Consider the following 21543-nt stretch of genomic DNA (forward strand, 5'->3'; position numbering starts at 1 on the left):
ATGAGGAGGGCTCTTATTTAGAAGCATATATATATATATATATTTAAAAAAAAACATTATATTGCACTGGATTCAGCAAGTTTCATTCAGAGAACGTTCCGGTAGACTCTAAATGAATGAGAAAGCACATTCAGGTGTAACGCACAGATCAATTGACGATTTCGATAAGCTCCACCCCCTTTGTTACTGTTGCTTACTCAGACAAGCCTTGTAATCTACCATAGGAAGTGATTGGAGATTTACATTTAAAGCAATTTACATGGGATGGAATGAAAATTGCAAATTATAGTTATCCTTCATTTTTTGTCTTTAAGGATATATTTAATTATGTAATAACGTTATGAAATCTAGGCAAGGTCGAGGCTTCTCTTTTAAACATAATATAACGTATAGACATTGTTATATTATTATAATTAAAAATTGCATTTAAAACCATCCAAACACACTTCCTTAAACTTACAATATAGCAAAAGTTTCTCTTATTATATGGCAAATGGCAACAGTTGCTAAGGTAGGATAGGTCAGTAGTGTTTTAAGGCGGGGCTTAGCACAAAGTCAATTAACCTTTTGAATTCAACCGATTCTGAGCTCTGTGTCAAGACTGAAGAGCCACTCAGTCAAACTCCAGACATGTTTATCAGACTCACAGCACAAATCTTCTCCTCCTGTGCCGACTAGTCGTCTGTTCAGTTTTATTGTTTTTCTTTTTTTTAATTGACGTTCAGTTTAGTTGAGCTGTCGACTGAGATGGTTTGGAGCCATTTTGCTTCTCTGGGAGAAAGAGGATGACAAACACCCTAAGTGTTTTTAATTGAACCGAAATAAATGTTGTTTTCTCAAAGTGTACCATTTAGCACATACTTGGACTCTTCTCCTGATGGATTTCGAGCTGCCTATCAGCCAGAAAATAACGTAAAAAATAATCTTACTACAGAAACCTGCAAAACGCATCTTTCCTAGTATTAAAATGTGATGCAAATGATCTGGAATTTCCTAATTATTAGGAGAACTACAGCTACAGCAGAAACGACAGTGTTTTTGAGGCTTGGCACGACGTCCGTAACGTCTGCAGCGACGTATGCAATGTAAACAAAAACCTTTTTCCACTGATCCTGTGAAAAAAGAAAGCTTAAAAAACCCACACAAGATAGAATAGAGGTAAATATATAGAAAACACATTTACACATGTACATAATACAGAGCTTTAGTGTTCCATTTGATATATGATTAGTAGATCTTTCTAAATATCTAACCTGACTGGCCAGTGTGGTTCACATGAACTGGCCAATTCTTTAGACAATTAGGGTGGGGGTGGGGGAGTTGACATAACTTTATATGTATTGCTGTCTTCTGAATATGAAAACAGGAATCACAACTCTCTACTGGTTATAAACATTTCGAGTAACATCTGAAAACCTATGATTCAATTTACTCCAAGACATTTCACTTTCAGTGACAGACTATTGCAAACGACTATTTTCCTCTTTCACAGTGTTTGCCTTTGTACAATATGTAATTGTAACCATTAAACATCTGTTTTTGGGATAAAATCATATTATTTTCTATACTTATCATGTACAGAATAACTGTCCTGGTCTGTTCACATACTGCTACCCACAACGGAGCTCTTTGGTCTAGTGATGCTCGAGTAGAGTGTTGTGATCTCAGACACACACACACACACACACACACACAAACACACACACGCTAATCCAAAGTGTCATTTATGCCCACTGGCTTTATCAATAATTGAAATTGATTGGCAAGTTTCGAGCTGTTTGTACTGCATTTCTGATTGCTATTAAAATGATTGGCATTAGACGTTACCGTTTCTGCTGATGGAAAATTTGCCTTTCAGTCAGTTCTGCTGAAGTATATCAAACTGTGAAAAACAATAAATAATAAACTATTAGCTTAAATTAAAAAGTAGAATGTAGCACACAAAGAAAATGACATTCGTGGTTTTGTTTCAGCTTCAAATACAGAAGTAAGCAAATTAAATCAAGTTACTAGGCACAAAAAAACAAGTCAACATACAATACTGTGTTCGTTTTGAGTCTATGCACGTGGCTGATAACAGTTATCGTAAGGTTTATTAGCAATTTTGTCATGTTTTATTAGATAACTGATTGTGTTATTTAGGATCGACCCTCAAACTAACGGCTCTCTGAGGGTCTGTGAGTCCGTAAACATGATTAACCCGTACATGAAATTCCTCATCAGTGATAAGAAACGGAAACTCAATAAGCGTCTGAAGCATGGCTTTGGCAAATCAAAAAAGCTTTGAACGAATACTGAATCTGGCATCCACATTGTTTGGTAGCTTTAAAAAAAAACAAAAAACCCACTTCAAAACATTTCAATGAACCTCCACTCGCAGATAAACAGTCCCAACAGTCCAGTTAAATTAGGTCTGTCTGACTCATTAATAACCTCGTTTGTATAAAAATAGAGACTATTCCTTTAAAACGGGGTCTAGTAACAATGTAGTTAAATTAAAACCTGGGTATTGTACTATTCCTCAATGGGTTCATCTTTTTTTCTTCATCTAAATGAATAGTGCTCCATATAAATATTTTTTGGACATTTGTAACACGTTTCCTCAGCTATTTCAAAACATATTTCAAATACATATTCATACTTTTTATACAAAAACGGATGACAGATTGATATTGGGAGACAGTCACTGAAATTACTTGATGTTGTGTCAGTAATTTTCCACGAAACTGAACGCGTCCCATCTATATATGTAGTGGCACATAATGGCATTATTGGCACAAAGTTCAGGAGAGTCGTTTCTCCACACAAGCAGACGTGTCGTGTCAGAGAGCGTCCCCGCGGCCTCTCCGCAGCCGAACTCCGCTCCAGCACACCCACATGTGCAGTAATACACGTATATAATATATCAGCTCTATATCATCTCTAAAATGATCACATGTCTATGGAAAATAATTTGGGAGTGGTTCCATAGCACTGCATCAGTCTAGAAAAATAAACATCTTCAGTCCATTTCTAGAGAGATCCAACATTTGTACAAAACTGCCTGTTCGCCTCGGTTCCCATCTCTGTGATTGCTTGTCGTTGTTGTTCTTGTTTTGTTTTGCTCTTATTGTGTTTTAGTCTTTTTGTGTTTGATTCACAGGTTTTCCAATGAGATCCTGAAAGCACAGAAGATTACATTTTAGTTGAGTTTGAATATTAAACTGATAACACTTTTTAAATAGAACAAGAATTGATGTTTTAACTTTGTAAATAAACTACTCCAAAAATATAATGCGTTTAAGGGATAGTTCACCAAAAATTTTAATTAGCCCATGATTTACTCACTCTCAAGCCATCCTAGATGTATATGACTTTCTTCTTTCAGACAAATACAATCGGAGTTATATTAAAAACAATGTCCTGGCTCTTCCAAGCTTTATAATGGCAATGAATGGCGGTTTTTGTTTTGAAGTCCATAAAAGTGCATCTATCCATCATAAAACTGCTCCACACGGCTCTGGGGGGTTAATAAAGACCATCTGAAGAGAAGTAATGCGTTTGTGTAAGAAAAATATCCATATTTAAAACTTTACAAACTTTGTAATCTCTAACTATGGCTAACTGTCGTCCTGGCGTTCCAGCGTAGGACGCAGGTGTAGCGTAAGTTCTGGTGATGAACATGGAAGCGCAGAGGATAGAGCAAAACAAAACTTGGTTCTCGCGAGAACTAGTATATTCTCACCGGAGCGTCCTACGTCAGACGCTGGAATGCTAGTCTCTCGTGAACGTGCACTTTTTTTTTTTTTTCACAAACCTTTATTAACCCCCCGGATCCATGTGGAGCAGTTTTATGATGGATAGATGCACTTTTATGGACTTATAAACAGAAACAGCCATTCACTGCCATTATAAAGTTTGGAAGAGCCAGGACATTTTTTATTATAACTCCGATTGTATTCGTCTGAAAGAGGAATGTCATATACACCTAGGATGACTTGAGGGTGAGTAAATCATGGGCTGATTTTCATTTTTGGGTGAACTATCTCTTTAACCTTCATGTTACAGCTTGAACTGTTAAAAATATATATGTACATGTAGAAATTAACATTAACCTAGATTCATTAATTGGTAACATGTTGCAATAAGGTTTTATTTGTTATTATTAGTCAACTACTAGTTAATATTATTATTGAACCTGATGTAACTAACAGTCAACAGTTGTATTTGTATAACTAATGTTAAAGGGATAGTTCACCCAAAAATGTTTAACCTGTATACATTTCTTTGCACAAAGGAAGATATTTGGAAGAATGTTTGTAACCAAGCAGATCTCTGCCCCATTGCCTACCATAGTATTTTCTTTTCCTACTACGGTAGTCAATTGGGGGGCGAGATCTGCTTGGTTACAAACATTCTCCCAAATATCTTCCTTTGTGTAAAGCAGAACACAGAAATGTATACAGGTTTGGAACAACTTGAGGGTAAATAAAGACAGAATTTTCATTTTTGGATGAACTATCTCTTTAACAAAGATTGATAAATACAGTAATGTATGTATTGTTCACTGTTGATGTTTGTTAACACATTAAATGGGATATTGTTATTGTTACCAATGAATTATGTAAAAAATATATATATTGAGCTTCATTGTTCATGTTACCTAATGTAATAAAAGTGTTACCATTGTATTAGTAGTGTCACATCACAATATTTCTGCTGTTGGTTTAAGTCCTGTTTCAACACAATTTTTGAAAGTATATGAGCTACAAGTGTGCAACTCAATTCAATTCGATGACTAGTAAACTATTCCTTTTGAACCCTGAGGAACTGTGATTTTCTAGAAAGTACACAAGTAGGGCTGAACGATTAATTGCATTTGCGATAATATCGCGATATGATAAAACGCGATTTCCTAACCGCAAAGGCTGCGATTACAGTCTCGTCACGTGACACGCGAGAGTAAAGTCTGCAGAAGAAGCAACTTGGCACGTTACACATATATGCCTGGCCTAAAAGGGGAAAAAAACTGTTTGTGTTTGATCTATCTAATATTGTGTTGTTCATACTAGGCTACAATAGAGGTGGGAGAAAATATTCTATCTCCAATGATTCTGGATCGATTCTAAGCTTAGATTTTAACAGCAGGTGCGCGGTCGCGCTGCGTGTTTTAGAAACACCCGTATTCTGATTGCTTCCATTACACACACACACACAATCACACACGAACCATAAAATAATATTTCATAACGGCCGGAAAGGTTGACGGCGCGAATCGCAAAGACATTCGCGGGCTTCTTTGCACAGGATAAGCGCTGTGAGAAACTTTGCTTGATGTCACGCTTACAGAGTGTGTTCTCGCCCGCCGGTATTTTCCTTACAAACGCTCAACGAAGGCTTCATTCATGTCGTTAGGAATGCAGTGTGCTTGTATATTAAAAAATAAGTAACTCACTGACAGAAGGCTTTCCATTTCAAATGCTCACGCAGCGCTTTGTGAAGAGTGCTCGCGAGCACGCGTCTGTGTGAGTCTCAAAATGCTTTTATGACGCAAAATTAATGTAAACACCGTCAGTAATGTCTTAATGAATTAAACAGACAGGGCAAAAACATTTTATATTTCAAAAGAGATCTGTGCATTAGTGTGAATGCAGTTCTCCCGCTGTCTATAATGATGTCATGATTAATAATCAAACAACAGTAAAGCTGAGAAAGAGAAAAATCACTCACAGTTCAGACACTCTTAAATACTGAAAGCACTCTTTGTTCATTGCTTGTAATATGTTTTCTTGTTCCTCTTTATGATTTACTAGCTTATGTTTTGCAGCTATATTAGTTTATATATTTAAAATTATTAACATGCAATTGTTTTAATTAAAATGTTATAATGCCCTAGTTATTTTAAAAAGCTTATAATTACATATATCATAATAAAAAACATTTTAAGTTTTTAATAAATTAATAAGATTAATTAATAAGGAAAAAGTTCAAGAATTGTTTTGGAATCGGATCGTGACTCCCAGAATCGGAATCGGATCGTGAGGTACCAATTAAAGATTTCCACCATTACTATACAATGATGTATTGTTGAATAATACAGAAGATAAAGAGTTTAAAAAATAATCGCATATTAAATCGCAATCGCAATATTGGTTAAAAAAATCGCAATTCGATTTTTTCCCAAAATCGTTCAGCCCTATACACAAGCACGGGAAAACCAAGCCAGAATTTAACCATGTGAACTTCAAAGCCATGCGAAATATAGTACGTACCAGGGCACAAACTGAAGACGTGGGCTCAACCCAAAGGTAGTAAAAGGGCCTCAACAGGAGATCTCGAACCATTTCTCAGACACAAAGGCCACAGGGATTAGCTGCCTTTCAGTGGGCGACGGTCTGAAATAAACAGACAGATCAGCTCTTCAATCCTGCAGATATAAGCACTTCTGTCCCACTCCCCGATTCAAGACTCTTTTTAAAAAAAATGGCATTACCACAAACAAAAGCGCCCACAGTTACATTTCCTCTAAACCCTCTCATCTAGGTTTTGTATTCCGAAGCATACAGTATTAAATGAAGCAGCACTGAAATTATTCATACAATTTAAGCTCATACTCAGTCTTCTTTAAAGACGAGGGCAATGGAAGGACAAAAAACACACAGTTGCAATATGCTTATCAGAAAAATAATGTCTCCCTGGCAGATTAAACTGGTTATTTCCAAAATGCACATTAAAGGCTAAATTGTTCTATTATTTAAGATTGTAGCAGAGAAAAATATGAAACTATGTATTTTCAAACAAAGACACATTCAAAAACATTTTGAATGGTACAGAATGCAAAGCTTTTGAGACCACTGCATTTTAAAGTTGGACTATTATTGAACTTGACAAGCTGTCATAAATAGCTCAAAAATAGCTCATGAATACTTAAAAAAAAACAACATGAGACAAGATGCAATGCCAAAGAGTCTGTCTGTGTGTGAATGACTGCAGTGCTGGTACATTAAAGAGGATGATTTTAACTTTTCTGAGAAGGTTTTAACATGCAAACTGTCTATCAGCTAAAGCACAGCTTGACAATTAAAGCCCCGCTGTTAAAAAAATATATTGAAAAGAAAATAAATAAATTAGGTGAGCAACTAGTTGAACATTGTGAAATGTAGTTTAAAAATGGCAAACTAACAAATGTGATGTGCACTTTAAACAGCAATGTATACATTTGAGCATAATATGGTCCAGTGTTCAAACTTTCTGGAATGAACATTTATTCTGACAGCACTAAACCTACTCTAAGTTATGAGGAAGCCAGAAAGTACGGACAGGGCTGTCGACTCGCTGTCCAAACTACTTGGTCAGCAGCACCAACTACTGAATATGTATTAATCATGGCCTCTTGCCTGTTTCCATTGTAGGAGGTCTTGTAAATGGGCGTGTGCTGGATCATCTCGTCCGTGTACACCGGTATGCCGGACCGCACACACTCGTGTGAGCACTGTAAACTGTCGTTGTAGGCGGTGAAGATGTCCACCTTACTGGGCACGCGGGCAGGCGTGAAGTCGGTTAGATTCTGACAGCTCTCCTCTTGCTGATTGATCTTTCTCTGATGGCTGCTGTGTCGGCCATTCCCGGACTGCGCACAACTACAAAAACACGCACCAAAATCACAAAGCCAACATAAAATCATACCTTGAACCGCTGTGTCTGTCCTACATTTAACATGAACTGGGGAGACAGACACAGACATATTAACTCTGTTCCAAAAACCTAGTGAGCTGCCTCGCTGTGAATTTCATAAATAGGCATCCTAATTGAAATGCAACCTCATAAGCTACTTTCACACAGCAATCCCGCTAAAGTACTGTAAAATTACCAGAATTACGTTTCTGGTAAAAACACAAATGCGTTTCACACAAGCGACGGCGTTTCGTCTTTTTACTGGTAAGATGCCATTCACACGTCAGGACCAAAATGCTGGTAAACTCTGATTTCAGTCATTGGAAATGACCTTTAAACGCTGAGCTGTTTTCTTCATCAAACTGGAAGAGGAGAAGCACTTCAGTTTCATTTTAGTTACTTTTTTTTTTTTTTTACTTCTGGGTGTGAGTCATATCGCTGATGAATGGAAAAGAAGGCAGGGTCTTTTGGGTTGCGTGACGCGGCACAGCGGTCAGATGTTCGTCTAGCGCATGTTTACATAGAAACACAATTAAAAGCATAGGAACTTACCGCAAACAGCTCCGACAGAGCTTTATGATTGGCCCAAAGCAAACTTATGTTAGCGTGAACTGATTAAACTGTACTTTTGAAAAGGTCCTGTTCACACATGATCTCTTAAAAGGATAGTCACGCTCAAGTTGTTCCAAACCTGTACACATTTCTTTGTTCTGCTGAACACAAAGGAAGATATTTGGAAGATCTCGACAGCCATTGACTACCATGGTGGGGGAAAAAAACCTATGGTAGTCAATAGCTTCCGAGATCTGCTTGGTTACAAACCTTCTTCCAAATATCTTTATTTGTGTTCAGCAGAAGAAAGAAATTCATACAGGTTCGGAAGAACTTGAGGGTGAGTAAATGATGACAGAATTTTCATTTTTGGGTGAACTATCCCTTTAACGGTAGGCCCAGCTCCAGCTTTGAGATGTAAGGTGGGCCAATGACATTCCTGGTGTGCAGGAGTTTTAACATTATTTAATTTTTTTCCCTGTAACAGATTTTGTAACTTTATATTATAAAAAAAGGCGCAGGTCTTAAAAGGGATATAAACACACAGGGCTCAGCGCTAAGGAGTTTACTGGTTACTGGTTTACGCCCAAAATTTAGATAGATATATTTATGAAGATCACGGTCACTTTCTAACACTGCTTTCTAGTTTCTAAATAACAAGCAATTTTTTTTAAATACCAAGTGTCCCAAAAAGCATGATCTCACCATAGACTATAAAAAAAATGGAATTAGTGTCCGCGACGTCACCCATAGGATTCTGAAGAGCAGTTTTGTAGCGTAAAGTAGGGACGAGCTGGCCGGTGCCACTCCCGGATAATAGAAAATGAGCAAAGAGGCGGGATGTAGGCGGAGCTGTGGTGACGCGATTAGACAGCAGATAAATGGCTATCCACCTGTCACTCAAAGTGCCCACACCCTTAATTATGCAGAACTTTAAGGCTTTATATAATGTAAACTATTGAGTTATAAAAAAATGTACCCCCCTCACAGTTGTCATGAAGGGCAAAATTAGCCGGATAGACCAAAACCACAATTTGTATCAGGCTGTAAACATGTTTTTTTTCTGCTGTAAAGTTAAAGGGTTAGTTCACCCAAAAATGAAAATTACGTCATTAATTACTCACCCTCATGTCGTTCGACACCCGTAAGACCTCCGTTCATCTTCGGAACACAAATGAAGATATTTTTGTTGAAAGCTGATGGCTGAGAAAGGCTTCAGATAGGCCTCCATTGGCATTCAGTACATTTACACTCACAAGACCCATAAAAGGCACTTAAAACGTCGTTACAAAGTCCATCTCACCACAGTGACTCTACAATAATTTTACGATGCGACGAAAATAGTTTTTGTGCAAAAAAAAAATCTAAATAACACCTTTATCCAACTTGTTCTTGTCTTCCGTGTGTGCCTCCACGACGCATGCGCGAGAATATGACGTAGCGCCGGGGTTCGGGAATCCATGAAATGCACACTTTAGCCCGATTTTGAGAACTACGCCGAGACCTAAAGCACGATCAATGTAGAATCCAACAGCTTAGACACGTGCGTCTTCCTCTGCTTGTAAACAAATCGCTTCTGGGTCATGTGTCCGAACGCCGGATCTGCGTCATATTCTCGTGCAATGGTTGTGGAGGCACACACGGAAGACAAGAACAAGTTGGATAAAGGTGTTATTTTGATTTTGTTTTGCGCACAAAAACTATTGTCGTCGCATCGTAAAATGATTGTAGAGTCACTATGGTGAGATGGACTTTGTAACGACGTTTTAAGTGCCTTTTATGGGTCTTGGAAGTGTGAATGTACTGAATGCCAATGGAGGCCTATCTGAAGCCTTTCTCAGCCATCAGCTTTCAACAAAAATATCTTCATTTGTGTTCCGAATATGAACGGAGGTCTTACGGGTGTCGAACGACATGAGGGTGAGTAATTAATGAGAGAATTTTCATTTTTGGGTGAACTAACCCTTTAACATTAAGGTTGAACCACTGTAGTCACAAGGACCCTTCTGGGCCTTGAGAGTTGCAATGACGTTGCTGCCAATGAGTGGTTCAGAAACCTCTCTGATTTCATCAAAAATATCTAGTTTGTGTTCCGAAGATGAACGGAAAGGTCTTATGGGTTTGGAACGACATGAGGGTGAGTAATTAACGACATTTTGGGGTGAAATAACCCTTTAATTAATTTAATCTTGGTAATGACATTACAGTTTCAAGAGATTTTTTTTTCACTAAACATTGCAATGCACTCTGGGATTGACCTCTCTGCAGAAGATACATAAAATCTTAGGTGTCTCAAAATGCTGCCTACGGAGGAAGCTCACTGGGTTTGGGAAAAAGCAATTGTGTCCGGATAGCTCACTGCAATAAGGGGTCACAGTCCCCATTGACAGACAAGAGGGATAGAGAAGGACAGATTGAAAATTATGATAGACAGACAGAGGGACAGGAATAGAGAGAGACAGACAGACAGACAGAAAAGTCATCGGCACACAGCTGAAAGAAAAGAATGTTTCCTACCAGTTTTTAAGGACTAGAGTAGTGATCAAGGCTGCGACGATCATGATGAGGGACACAGTGATGGTGATGATCTGGTGAACAGCCAGACCTAAGAAGAGAAAAACAAAGAGAGCATAGTTATCAAAGTCTCCATAGCAACTAACATGAGCGCGCGCCAGTGCCTTTTGTAAGGTATTTGATTGTAATAACACTGATACTGCATCTTAACATCTGTAAGCCCTGCTCTCTCTGTAAGCCCTGTCTGCCACTATGACAGTAATTCAGTTGTTCCATTTATTTGACCATTTCACAAAGCCTGGACCATGAAACAGCTTGACTGAAAGCAACAGGGAGAAGATGGCAATCACACCAGCTGGCTAAAGGTCAGCAAACAACAATTAATGCAGAACAAGAACTCTCTGTTCCAGAATAAATAGTGTCACAAGAACTATGAGCTACACTGTCTTTCTCACTCCGTCACTCCTGAATGGATAGAAATGAGACCCCGCGGGGAGCCGCAGTTACAGACTTTTAGATATAAAGAGTGCCACGACTTCCATTTCTTGCTGGAGCTGATAAGAGTGAAGGAAGCAATTTTATGGCTCTCCCCATCAATATTAAAGTGTTTGTGTGTGGGTCTGCGAGGAACAGCAGCATCCATATTAAAGTATCTGGGATATGAGAATGCATTACAGCTTGGTGCATTTATTTAAGTGGTTAGTTTGCAGAACCTAAAGGAGTTTCACAGCTCCAACATTCATTTATTCACAGTTATAACACTAGTTAACCTTACCTCACCTGGCACGGAAGCTTCACATGGGACTATGCGTCAACCTGAATATAGGATGGTGCATATGAGTGTGCACTAATTTGCTATGTAAATTATTTCATAATGTTATCCTGGTTACATTTGTCTACTATATTTCACGTTTTTGATACTGCAAATACATTTATGCCACCTCTGTAGTCTATGAAAATACTGCTTAGTGTGATATTTGGGTAGTTGACATGAAATACTTTCGGGACATTGATAATTAAAATTATTTTATGCATGCCATTTTTATGATCTCATATTAGTTGACAGGCTAAGCGCAAAATTTATCCAATCGTATAATATATTTATCACACCACAGGACCCTCTAAATGAATTAATGAAGGTAAAAACGTGAAAAACATAACTTGCGCATCTTGATTTTAGGTTAAATTGACATTTTACGCATCAACTACCCATATACTTTGCTTCCGTTGCTTGCTGCCAAGAATATCTGAGGCTGAAACGAGATTTACAGTAGCACATGTTGACTGGATCGTGCTGTGTGGAATATTTGCTTTCATCAGGCGCATCATAACCGAGAAGGAATCTGAACAAAACGTTGTATTCCTTGATTTGATTTAGGGTATATTTGAGGTTGCCAGAAAAAAGGGAAAAAAAAGTGAAAATAGAGTTTAGCAGTAAATAAAAACATTTTTTTTTTTTTTTTTTTGAGATATACAAAATAATTTTTTTGAGATGTACAAAATAATTGTTATTTTGTTACAAAATAACAGTTCTCAGTTTGCAACGACTATGCTGTCTGACTGTTTGCATTATTCAGTATATAGTAATACAAGTGATACATCATCTCACAAATAGCGTCTTCCTAATGCATTTTTTTTTTATTTAGCTAACAGGGCAGCAAATATAAGTGTTTGTGCAATACATTGTGCGTTTGTCAGTTTACACACAATTTCCCTTTCTAGTGCCCTTGTATTAGATGTGTCTCATTTTAGAGTCAATTACAGGCATGTCTTAGTTCTGGCAGGAATGGAATGCTATACTGAATTGCTGTACAAAAAAAAAGAAAAAAGACTGGTTTACTTAACCCTACTGACCTGTGAGGTGCTGAGTCCCTCAAGTTCTGGCTGAATAATCAATACCAGAAGAGAGAGGGAGACTAAAGAAAGATAGAGGGATATAAACAGTAGAGAGAGAGAGAGAGAAAGAGAGTTAAATGCCTTTTGTGCACACGTGTGCACATTTACCAACCTGTACATGTATGTGCGAATGTGACGTTAAGCATCTGGTCCAGTTCTGACAGATTACATCAGCCCTGAAGGCCAACAAGCTCTGCTGAGCTGTGCTCTTAATGGCACATTGAGAATGTATGAGAATTCATTCCAAGCAAACTCTTCATATTAACTAGTCTTACTTCAGCAAGCATACTAAATGAGTTGAATAAATATTTATGTCTAGGAGAATAAACTGTAGTGTAACAAAACGCTTAGACTTACAATCAAGGTGCTTCGATTATGTTTCTGTAACTGAACAAGAAAAGCAAATAATATGGCTTTTAAAATCTGGGAAAGGTTTGAACAGCATATTTACAACCTAGCTTTTAGTTTTAATGGGGTCGTTTTCATGGTTTCCTTTTTCTTGTGTTATTAGCTTGTGTTCTAAAAGAGAAGGCCGATTCTCCCTCGCCGAGCTGCGTCACTAGGTGGAAATATTTGCTTAATGCCATGGCTTCAGTTATCGTAGTTGTGTTGTCACCGCCATGTTGTGGAGACACTGTGTTTCTACAACCCCAAATCAGAAAAAGTTGGGACAGTATGGAAAACGCAAAAAAAAAAAAAAGAAGTGATTTCTAAATTTACTTTGACTTGTATTTCATTGCAGACAATATGAACATAAAATATTTCCTGTTTTGTCTGGTCAACTTCATGTCATTTGTAAATATGCATCCTTTCCTGTCATTCAGACCTGCAACACATTTAAAAAAAAGTTGGGACAGGAGCAATTTATGGCTAGTAATGAGGTAAAATGGTTAAATAATGATGTGATTTGAAACAGGTGATGTCAACAGGTGATTGTAATTATGATTTGGTACAAAAGCAGCATCCAAGAAAGGTCTAATCCTTTAGGAGCAAAGATGGGCCGAGGATCGCCAGTTTGCCAACAAATACGTGAGAAAATTATTGAAATGTTTAAAAACAATGTTCCTCAAAGAAAGATAGGAAGAGATTTGGATATTTCACATTCAACAGTGCATAACATAATTAAAAGATTAAAGGAATCTGGAGGAATTTCAGTGCGTAAAGGACAAGGGAGCAAGCCTAAGCTGAACAACCGTGATCTCCGATCCCTCAGGCGGCACTGCATCAAGAATCGTCATTCATCTATAAGCGATATCACCACATGGGCTCAGGACTACTTTGGCAAACCTTTGTCAAGTACCACAATACGTAGTTACATCCACAAATGCCAGTTAAAACTGTACTGTGCCAAAAGGAAGCCCTATGTTAACAGTGTCCAGAAGCGCCGTCGACTTCTCTGGGCTCGGAGGCATCTGGGATGGACCATCACACAGTGGAAATGTGTACTGTGGTCAGATGAATCAGTATTTCAGGTATTTTTTGGGAGGAATGGACGCCGTGTGCTCCGGACCAAAGAAGAAAAGGATCATCCAGACTGTTACCAGCAACAAGTCCAAAAGCCAGGGTCTGTCATGGTATGGGGTTGTGTCAGTGCCCTTGGCAAAGGTAACTTGCACTTCTGTGAAGGCACCATTAATGCTGAAAAGTACATAGAGATTTTGGAGCATAATATGCTGCCTTCAAGAAGACATCTTTTCTAGGGACGTCCATGCATATTTCAACAAGACAATGCAAAACCACATTCTGCACAAGTTACAAAGTCCTGGCTGCGGAGGAAGAGGGTACGGGTACTTGACTGGCCTGCCTGCAGTCCCGACCTGTCTCCAATAGAGAATGTGTGGCGCATTTTGAAGTGCAAAATGCGACAACGAAGACCCCGTACTGTTGCCCACCTTAAGACTTGTTTGCAGGAAGAATGGGACAAAATTACACCTGAAACACTTCATCACTTGGTGTCTTCAGTCCCTAAACGTCTTTTAAGTGTTGTGAAAAGGAATGGCAACATTACAAAGCTTTACTGTCCCAACTTTTTTTTAAATGTGTTGCAGGTCTGAATGACAGGAAAGGATGCATATTTACAAATGACATGAAGTTGACCAGACAAAACATGAAATATTTTGTGTTCATATTGTCTGCAATGAAATACAAGTCAAAGTAAATTTAGAAATCACTTCTTTTTTTTTTTTTTTCGTTTTCCATACTGTCCCAACTTTTTCTGATTTGGGGTTGTATGTGAAAACAGCACTTTAGTTGGCCTTCCAAAAGTGGACGCAATTAGGAATCAGTGGTTAAGATTTATTTACAACACTGTTCCAGTACAACAGTACAAACCAAATGTTTGTGTGTGTTCAGCGCATTTTAAGGAGGACAGTTTCCTGAACCTGTAAGAGTACAAGGCTGGCTGTGCACAAAGGCTATTTCTAAAAAATGGGGTGCTTCTGTAAGTATGTTTTATTATTTGTTAAAGTATTTGCTATTGACTGTTCAAATGCTGAGTTTTGGGCAGTGCAGAGTAATGCATATTGTTTGTCGTTCTTACGATCAAAAATGCAGATGAAAATGTTTTGATTAGTATCTGCAGTTTTTTCCGCTTATAACTTGTGGTGAAAAGATGACAAACATAGATCACGTGTTCTGTTTCACACTGGCCGCTAAAGCAGAGCTGAAGCAGCACGCGTCCATTGGGCTTTTTACACTGTGGCGTTTATCGCGTTCAGCTGAACCGTGGCTTGTGTATTGAAAATACAGACAAGTATCAGGTTTGATCGATTGATCGATAGATCGGCTTGGCCATCTGCCTTTTCAGAATCCGGGCTTGAACTGATATGGTAAGACTGACAACATTATTAACTTTATTTAACTCTTTATAATTGCTTTGGAAGCTGAAACCTGCAATGATAGTAAGGGGCGTTACATTTCCAACACATGCTGTTCAGCCAAATCACAACACACTGGGTCAGCTGGCCAATCAGAACACACTATGCTTTTTGGAAGGAGGGGCTTTGTAGAAAGAAAGATGAAGTTCAGTGAAGTTTAATGGAAACTAGATTTCTGTCAGGCTTCATTCAAGTTTCAACTTCTGTTTCACATTGCGTATTAATAGAGTGCTGCAGGGTTGACATACTTTTGTAGACCAAAACCTGAAAACAAGTTTGCATTCCGGTTCCATCGCCCTGAAATCAATAGCATTTCTGAAGCAGTTTTTGTTTAAATGCCAAAAATAAGGTCTGTGGTTAACAGAAGCTAAACATTTTTTCATGTTTTATTCTACGTCAAAATACATCAGTAATATCCCCTTGTGATTTTAGCTTTTACTTGTCTTGAAAAAGGTGGTTGCTTACAAATGGCTAAATGGGGGTTGAATAGACGTTGTCGGGGACATTAGCTCTTGCAAATGTTTCTAACTTTTAGGCAAAATATTTTTTAAATGAAGACTGAAAGAGTTGTCGGAATATTAATGGAAGTGGCGTTGAAGTCATGCAACCATGGTGTAGTTCATTTATATCCTAAGTTTAGCTTTTTACTTCTCCTGATTGTATTTATGCTTCAAAATTCATAGATGTTGGGTTCATATGTGAAGATTATCATGATGAACAAAACATGTAAGAATCATAAACTTTAGTTTTTCACAAAGCCAATTATTTTCTGCAAGAATAATCCATAAGTCAATAGAAAAATCATATTGGGTTTTTTTTTGTCGAGGGAACCAAGGTAATGCTAAATTCTGGGCTGGCCTACAAAAATACATCAACACTATATTTCAGTCAGAAATATTGTGCTCCTTTTTGTTGCACTGCATTTGCGCTTGTTCGGTGAAGTCTGTGAAGTTTGCTGCCAGGACGAACCTTTATGAAAAATAGAAATAGAAAACATTTACGTACAATAATATAGCTGTAAGTGAACAAAGCACCTGAAATGGCAAGCCACGTTGAACTTTAAATGAAGCACTTCAAACAGACTTGCATGTGTAAAGCATTCTTTTACATCCCATGCATTTTGTCTATAGAAATGTAATTTTCACAAATGTAAAATGACGTTTCTGGCGGAGGCTTTATACAGGTTATTCTGTAAATATGTTTATTTTCGCAACCAGTTTGCAGCTTTTGATTCACTATGTAGCACCAATTGTCCATTTGGGGGGGGGTCACACTCAGTTCCAGTTAATATCATGTCAATCTTGAGTACCTATAGAGTAGTATTGTATCCTTCATATCTCAGAAAAGTCTTTAGTTTTATTATATTATAAAATAAATATATGCTGTACCGAGTCTTTCCGAATAAAACCGAGCGGCTGGAGGCGTATCGTGTAGGCGGAGCTAAAGAATCACGAGGGTGCGCAGCTATTTTGTTGAGAGCGTCTGAAAGCTGTGACATCCTTAAATGTGGAAAAAACGTTATCCTAAATAAACCATGGCTATCAGTCAGATTTGGCCAAACATATATGATCCAGAATATGATCCGGAAGCTGAAATTGAACAGGAGCAGCAGCAGCAGCAACGACTACAGCAGGACATCTCTATGTGGTATGTACTGGAACTGTATTTGCTTAGCGGCTTGTCATCGTTTATGAGGACATGGTTTGGTTTATGGACTATTGTATGCGATTTAACGTTGAGTGCGTGTTTACATAGAAAAACATTGATAAATTAACTATACGTGATCATGTTGTTTACTTGAGGTGCCCTTACTCGACGATAGCCAAGAACACAAAGACATTTGAAGCAGTTTTACTCACAGCCTGCTTCCAACGTATGACCGTGAACTTTAATCGATGGGGCCGCTCCATCTTTCAGCATTAGACGAGCTACAAATCCGGCGTCGAACTGGGCCTTGTTAATAAAAACAATTGTCGCCGAAATGCAGGGAACAAACAAAGCACTTTCACAACTCCATTGCTGCTCCGGAAAAACAAACTCCATCCACTGTCCCATTAACGCTGGGTTCTTTGGGAAGCTGTACAGGGTTGTCTTGCCAGGACAACCAAAACACACTTCTTTGGTGACGTTGTTTTGTGAAGTCCTGTGACTGCAGCGCAGCCGGCTTCCCTAAAGCCGAGCAAAGCACGTTAATGGGCGTGCATTTGCGCTCTCGATCCGGTCGTGCGCGCGCGCTCCCTTCCGGGAGAAAAGCCCGTACAAGGATATTCCCCTCTGCTTGACGTCACGCAGACCCATCCTTGAAAAAAACTTTCCAAAATTTGTGATAAACCGGAATGAGTATTTTATGCAGAGAAATACTCCATCAAACGTCCTTTTTTGAAACTTTATCCATGTTTAGCATGGGAATCCAAGTCTTTAACAGTGTAAAAAACTATGCATGAAACAGCATTTCACCCCCCCCCCCTTTAAGACAAGTCATTTAATTCAGCGGCCATCTTTGAAACGTCTCTCGGGTAGCTATTTCAGTCATGCAAGGACAGCTCCTGTCTCTTTGAATAGGGAAACATCAGATTCTCTAAAGCTGTTCACCAAGCTTATGATTAAATTTCATATTTGAAATCACCAATGAGATCTGACAACAACTCATAAATGTTGTATCTTATGCTTAAATAGAGTTAAAATAGAGTATATATATATATATATATATATATATATATATATATATATATATATATATATATATATATTTTTTTTTTTTTTAGGCTGGACCAGCCAAAGTGCATGCTGTCCTAAGCGTGCGTCTCAGAACAATGACAGTTTCTATAACAATTAAATATAGCACTAAATTTTTCACTATTCTTTTCAACTAAATATCCATATAAATCTAATTATTAAACTAAATTAACCATATAAACTAAATTACTGATCTAAAGCCCACACTGTCACTGTATGATAATTAAAATGAACTGATGACATTACCGTTTTCTCCGGAATGTACGGCTGAATAAAATTGTAGCATTATTTTCCTGTTTAACACTGTGAAGCTGCTTTGAAACAATCTGCATTGTTAAAACTAAAAGCGCTATATAAATAAAGTTGACTTGACTTGACTTGAATTGAAGCTTCTAACACCAGCTGCAGTGACACAATGACTTTATCAATCAGCGATAGGCTCTTATTCCGCCATATTACGCGTTGCACTTTCTCCCATTCTTTCAACATGAGTGCACAGTCTTCCTATATATAAAGTTTTAGGTAACACCTTACAGTTTTCTTGTTTGACCAAAAGGAGAATTTGTCACGGTTCAGAGGAGTTCAGGCACTCGTTTACTTCATATTGATGTTCTGACCCTTTCTGATTGCTTAGCTGGCACTATGACTGATGGAAGCATGCATATGCGCCTGGGAAATGCTCGGCTCACTTTCCCTCCCCGTGTCCTGTGTCCGGGTCAGAGCTGGATTAATTTTATCTCAGTCCCTAGCCTGAACACTGCTCCTTGGCATGGAGTCCCCCAGCTACACCAACACATAAACATATCGGACAGCTATTTAAATTTCTCTCTCTCTCTCTCTCTCTCTCTCTCTCTCTCTCTCTCTCTCTCTCTCTCTCTCTCTCTCTCTCTCTTCTCTCTCTCTCTCTCATCTCTCTCTCTCTCTCTCTCTCTCTCTCTCTCTCTCTCTCTCTCTCTCTCTCTCTCTCTCTCTCTCTCTCTCTCTCTCTCTCTCTCTCTCTCTCTCTCTCTCTCTCTCTCTCTCTCTCTCTCTCCCTCCCTCCCTCCCTCAGTGCCTCTTGCTCTGAAATGGAAGGCAGCAGATTGAATTGAGAGAGTGTGTCGGGTAATATATTCAGGTGTTTATGCATCTGTGAAATTTTATGAGACGAGCTCTCCGTCCTCGACCTTGCTCTGAGTCAAAACTCTCGTTGGCTTCTTGGCCTGTTGTTTTATGTATTGATTTCAGTTCGAAAGATTCATTCCCCCCCGTTCTGTCACACCGAACCCATCACATTTGTGTAATATAGAGCTTTATAATATCAGAGTAGATGAATGCAAATGTATCCCCATTATATTCTTATTACTCCGGCCCAGGCTGAGAGAACAGGACGTATATCACCTTGTCTCACCTGGCCCTGCAATGAGCGAGATAGGCACACCAATTCCAATCAGGGAAAGTGTCAAAAGAGGAACACAGGCTGGTGCTGTGGTACCAGACACCCTCCTTCCTAACTCTGCCAGTGATGGAGTCACCTTGCTTCAGGTGCTCGGGGTGAGCCTTTGTCTCCCTGGGCGCCTTGCCAATATACAGGACAAAAGAGCCAAACTCTCAGAGGCACTGTACTTCCCAAACTCCCCAACTATCACAGAGACGTGCAGCTCTTACACATAGAGCAACAAAAGCAAGCTGGACAATTAAACTTTCATGGAGTGCTGTTTGCTAGTTATATCGAAGAGTTCAAGGTTTGGCTGATTAGCATGAGCTAGTGTTTTGTGGTGGTGTCGATTTAAATGCGACATAAAATGCAAAACTGACTGTATATGCTTTCTTAATTATTGTGCATGTCCGATCAATGCAAGAATAACAATGTTATTCTAAAGGAAAATGTTTGTTTTCATAATCTTCCATCTGCTGAAAGTTCTCATAATCTTTTATGCTGAAATTTGCATGGATAGAGAAAATTTAAAAAAAAAAAAATTAACAAATCAGGGATGTTGTGTGTGTGTGAGTGTGTGTGTGTGGGGGGGGCTTTTATGGTTGAGTGTAAAAGATTTCACCCCTCGAACTGAAATGACGAGAAGCTTATTTAATCAATCATCAAGACAGTTTAGGTTTGTTACTTTTTAGTACAATTCATTAAATATGATAATACAACCTAGGGCTGTTAAACGATTAATCGTGATTAATCACATCCAAAATTTGTGTTTACATAATATATGTGTGTGTGTGCTGTGTATAATTATTATGTATATATAAATATACACACATGCATGTGTATATTTAAGAATTATTTTTATATTGATATTTACATTTACATTTATGCATTTGGCAGACGCTTTTATCCAAAGTGACTTACAGTGCCCTTATTACAGGGACAATCCCCCTGGAGCAACTGGAGTAAAGTGCCTTGCTCAAGGACACACTGGTGGTGACCGCTGGGATCGAACCAGCAACCTTCTGCGCATCAGTTCCATGGTTTAACTGGACCACCAACTCCAATATATATTATTGGACTCCAATATTATATTATATATTATATATAAATATTTAAAATATTTATATATAATATCAATTATATAAATATATATATATACAGTATATACTATTTCTTAAACATATACATGTATGCGTGTGTATTCAAATATACATAAAAATTATACACAGCACACATATATATTAGTGCTGGGCGGTATACCGGTTCATACCGAATACCGGTATTTATTTTTGTTATGATATGAATTTTGATGATACCGCAATACCGGTATATGTCGCTAAACAACGTTCGGAACGCGGCGCAGCGCGTCATTGTTTGAGAGGGGACCGATTTCACTGTTGCACTGTACTGGTGAGAGCAGTCAGAACACAGCTGAGATCGCATCTAAAGCCTATGAAACCCCTATATACCCTCGTTCACTATTCCCTACGTTATCACATTATTTGAAGGAGTGAATGAAAACGAGTGCGTGAAGTCGGACAACCGTTGTGTGTACATCGGCTGTACACTCGTTATTGCGGTGTGATGTGGGATAGACAGAGTGCACTCAATAACGTCCAATGGTTTCGGACACCACTACAAAGCGCTGTCCCCTCCAAATAATGCCCTATTTGAAGTTATAGGGGGCTATTTCTGATTCAGCCCTTGATTATAGCGGAGAAACTACACGCGGCGCGCGCGAGAGAGCAGTTTCTGCGCGGAGCGCCGTGATGAGATTAACAGCGTTCTCCTCATGGATCATATTGCACATATATAGACCGTTGCGAGCGCGTTTAAGTTTTTAATGGACATATTTCATATACTCTAGTGCTCTGAACAAGTACAAGAAGCGTGTATGCG

At 38.5% G+C, this 21543-nt stretch overlaps 1 protein-coding gene across 2 annotated transcripts in view; it reads right to left on the bottom strand.

Annotated features, from left to right (window-relative positions):
* Window positions 1–712: 712 nt before the first annotated feature.
* The window catches only part of ajap1 (adherens junctions associated protein 1), an 88102-nt gene continuing 67271 nt past the window's right edge, over window positions 713–21543 (bottom strand). For both annotated transcript variants that reach the window (XM_079826907.1, XM_079826908.1), the window contains exons 3-6: window positions 10723–10810; window positions 7377–7619; window positions 6252–6374; window positions 713–3158 (exon numbers count right to left, since the gene is read on the bottom strand). In XM_079826907.1, coding sequence (XP_079683033.1) covers window positions 6302–6374; window positions 7377–7619; window positions 10723–10810 — 404 coding nt within the window. In that variant the 3' untranslated portion in view covers window positions 713–3158; window positions 6252–6301. The remainder of the gene's footprint in view (window positions 3159–6251; window positions 6375–7376; window positions 7620–10722; window positions 10811–21543) is intronic.

Source organism: Gobio gobio (assembly GCF_949357685.1).
Source record: "Gobio gobio genome assembly, chromosome: 10".
NCBI classification, from domain to species: domain Eukaryota; kingdom Metazoa; phylum Chordata; class Actinopteri; order Cypriniformes; family Gobionidae; genus Gobio; species Gobio gobio.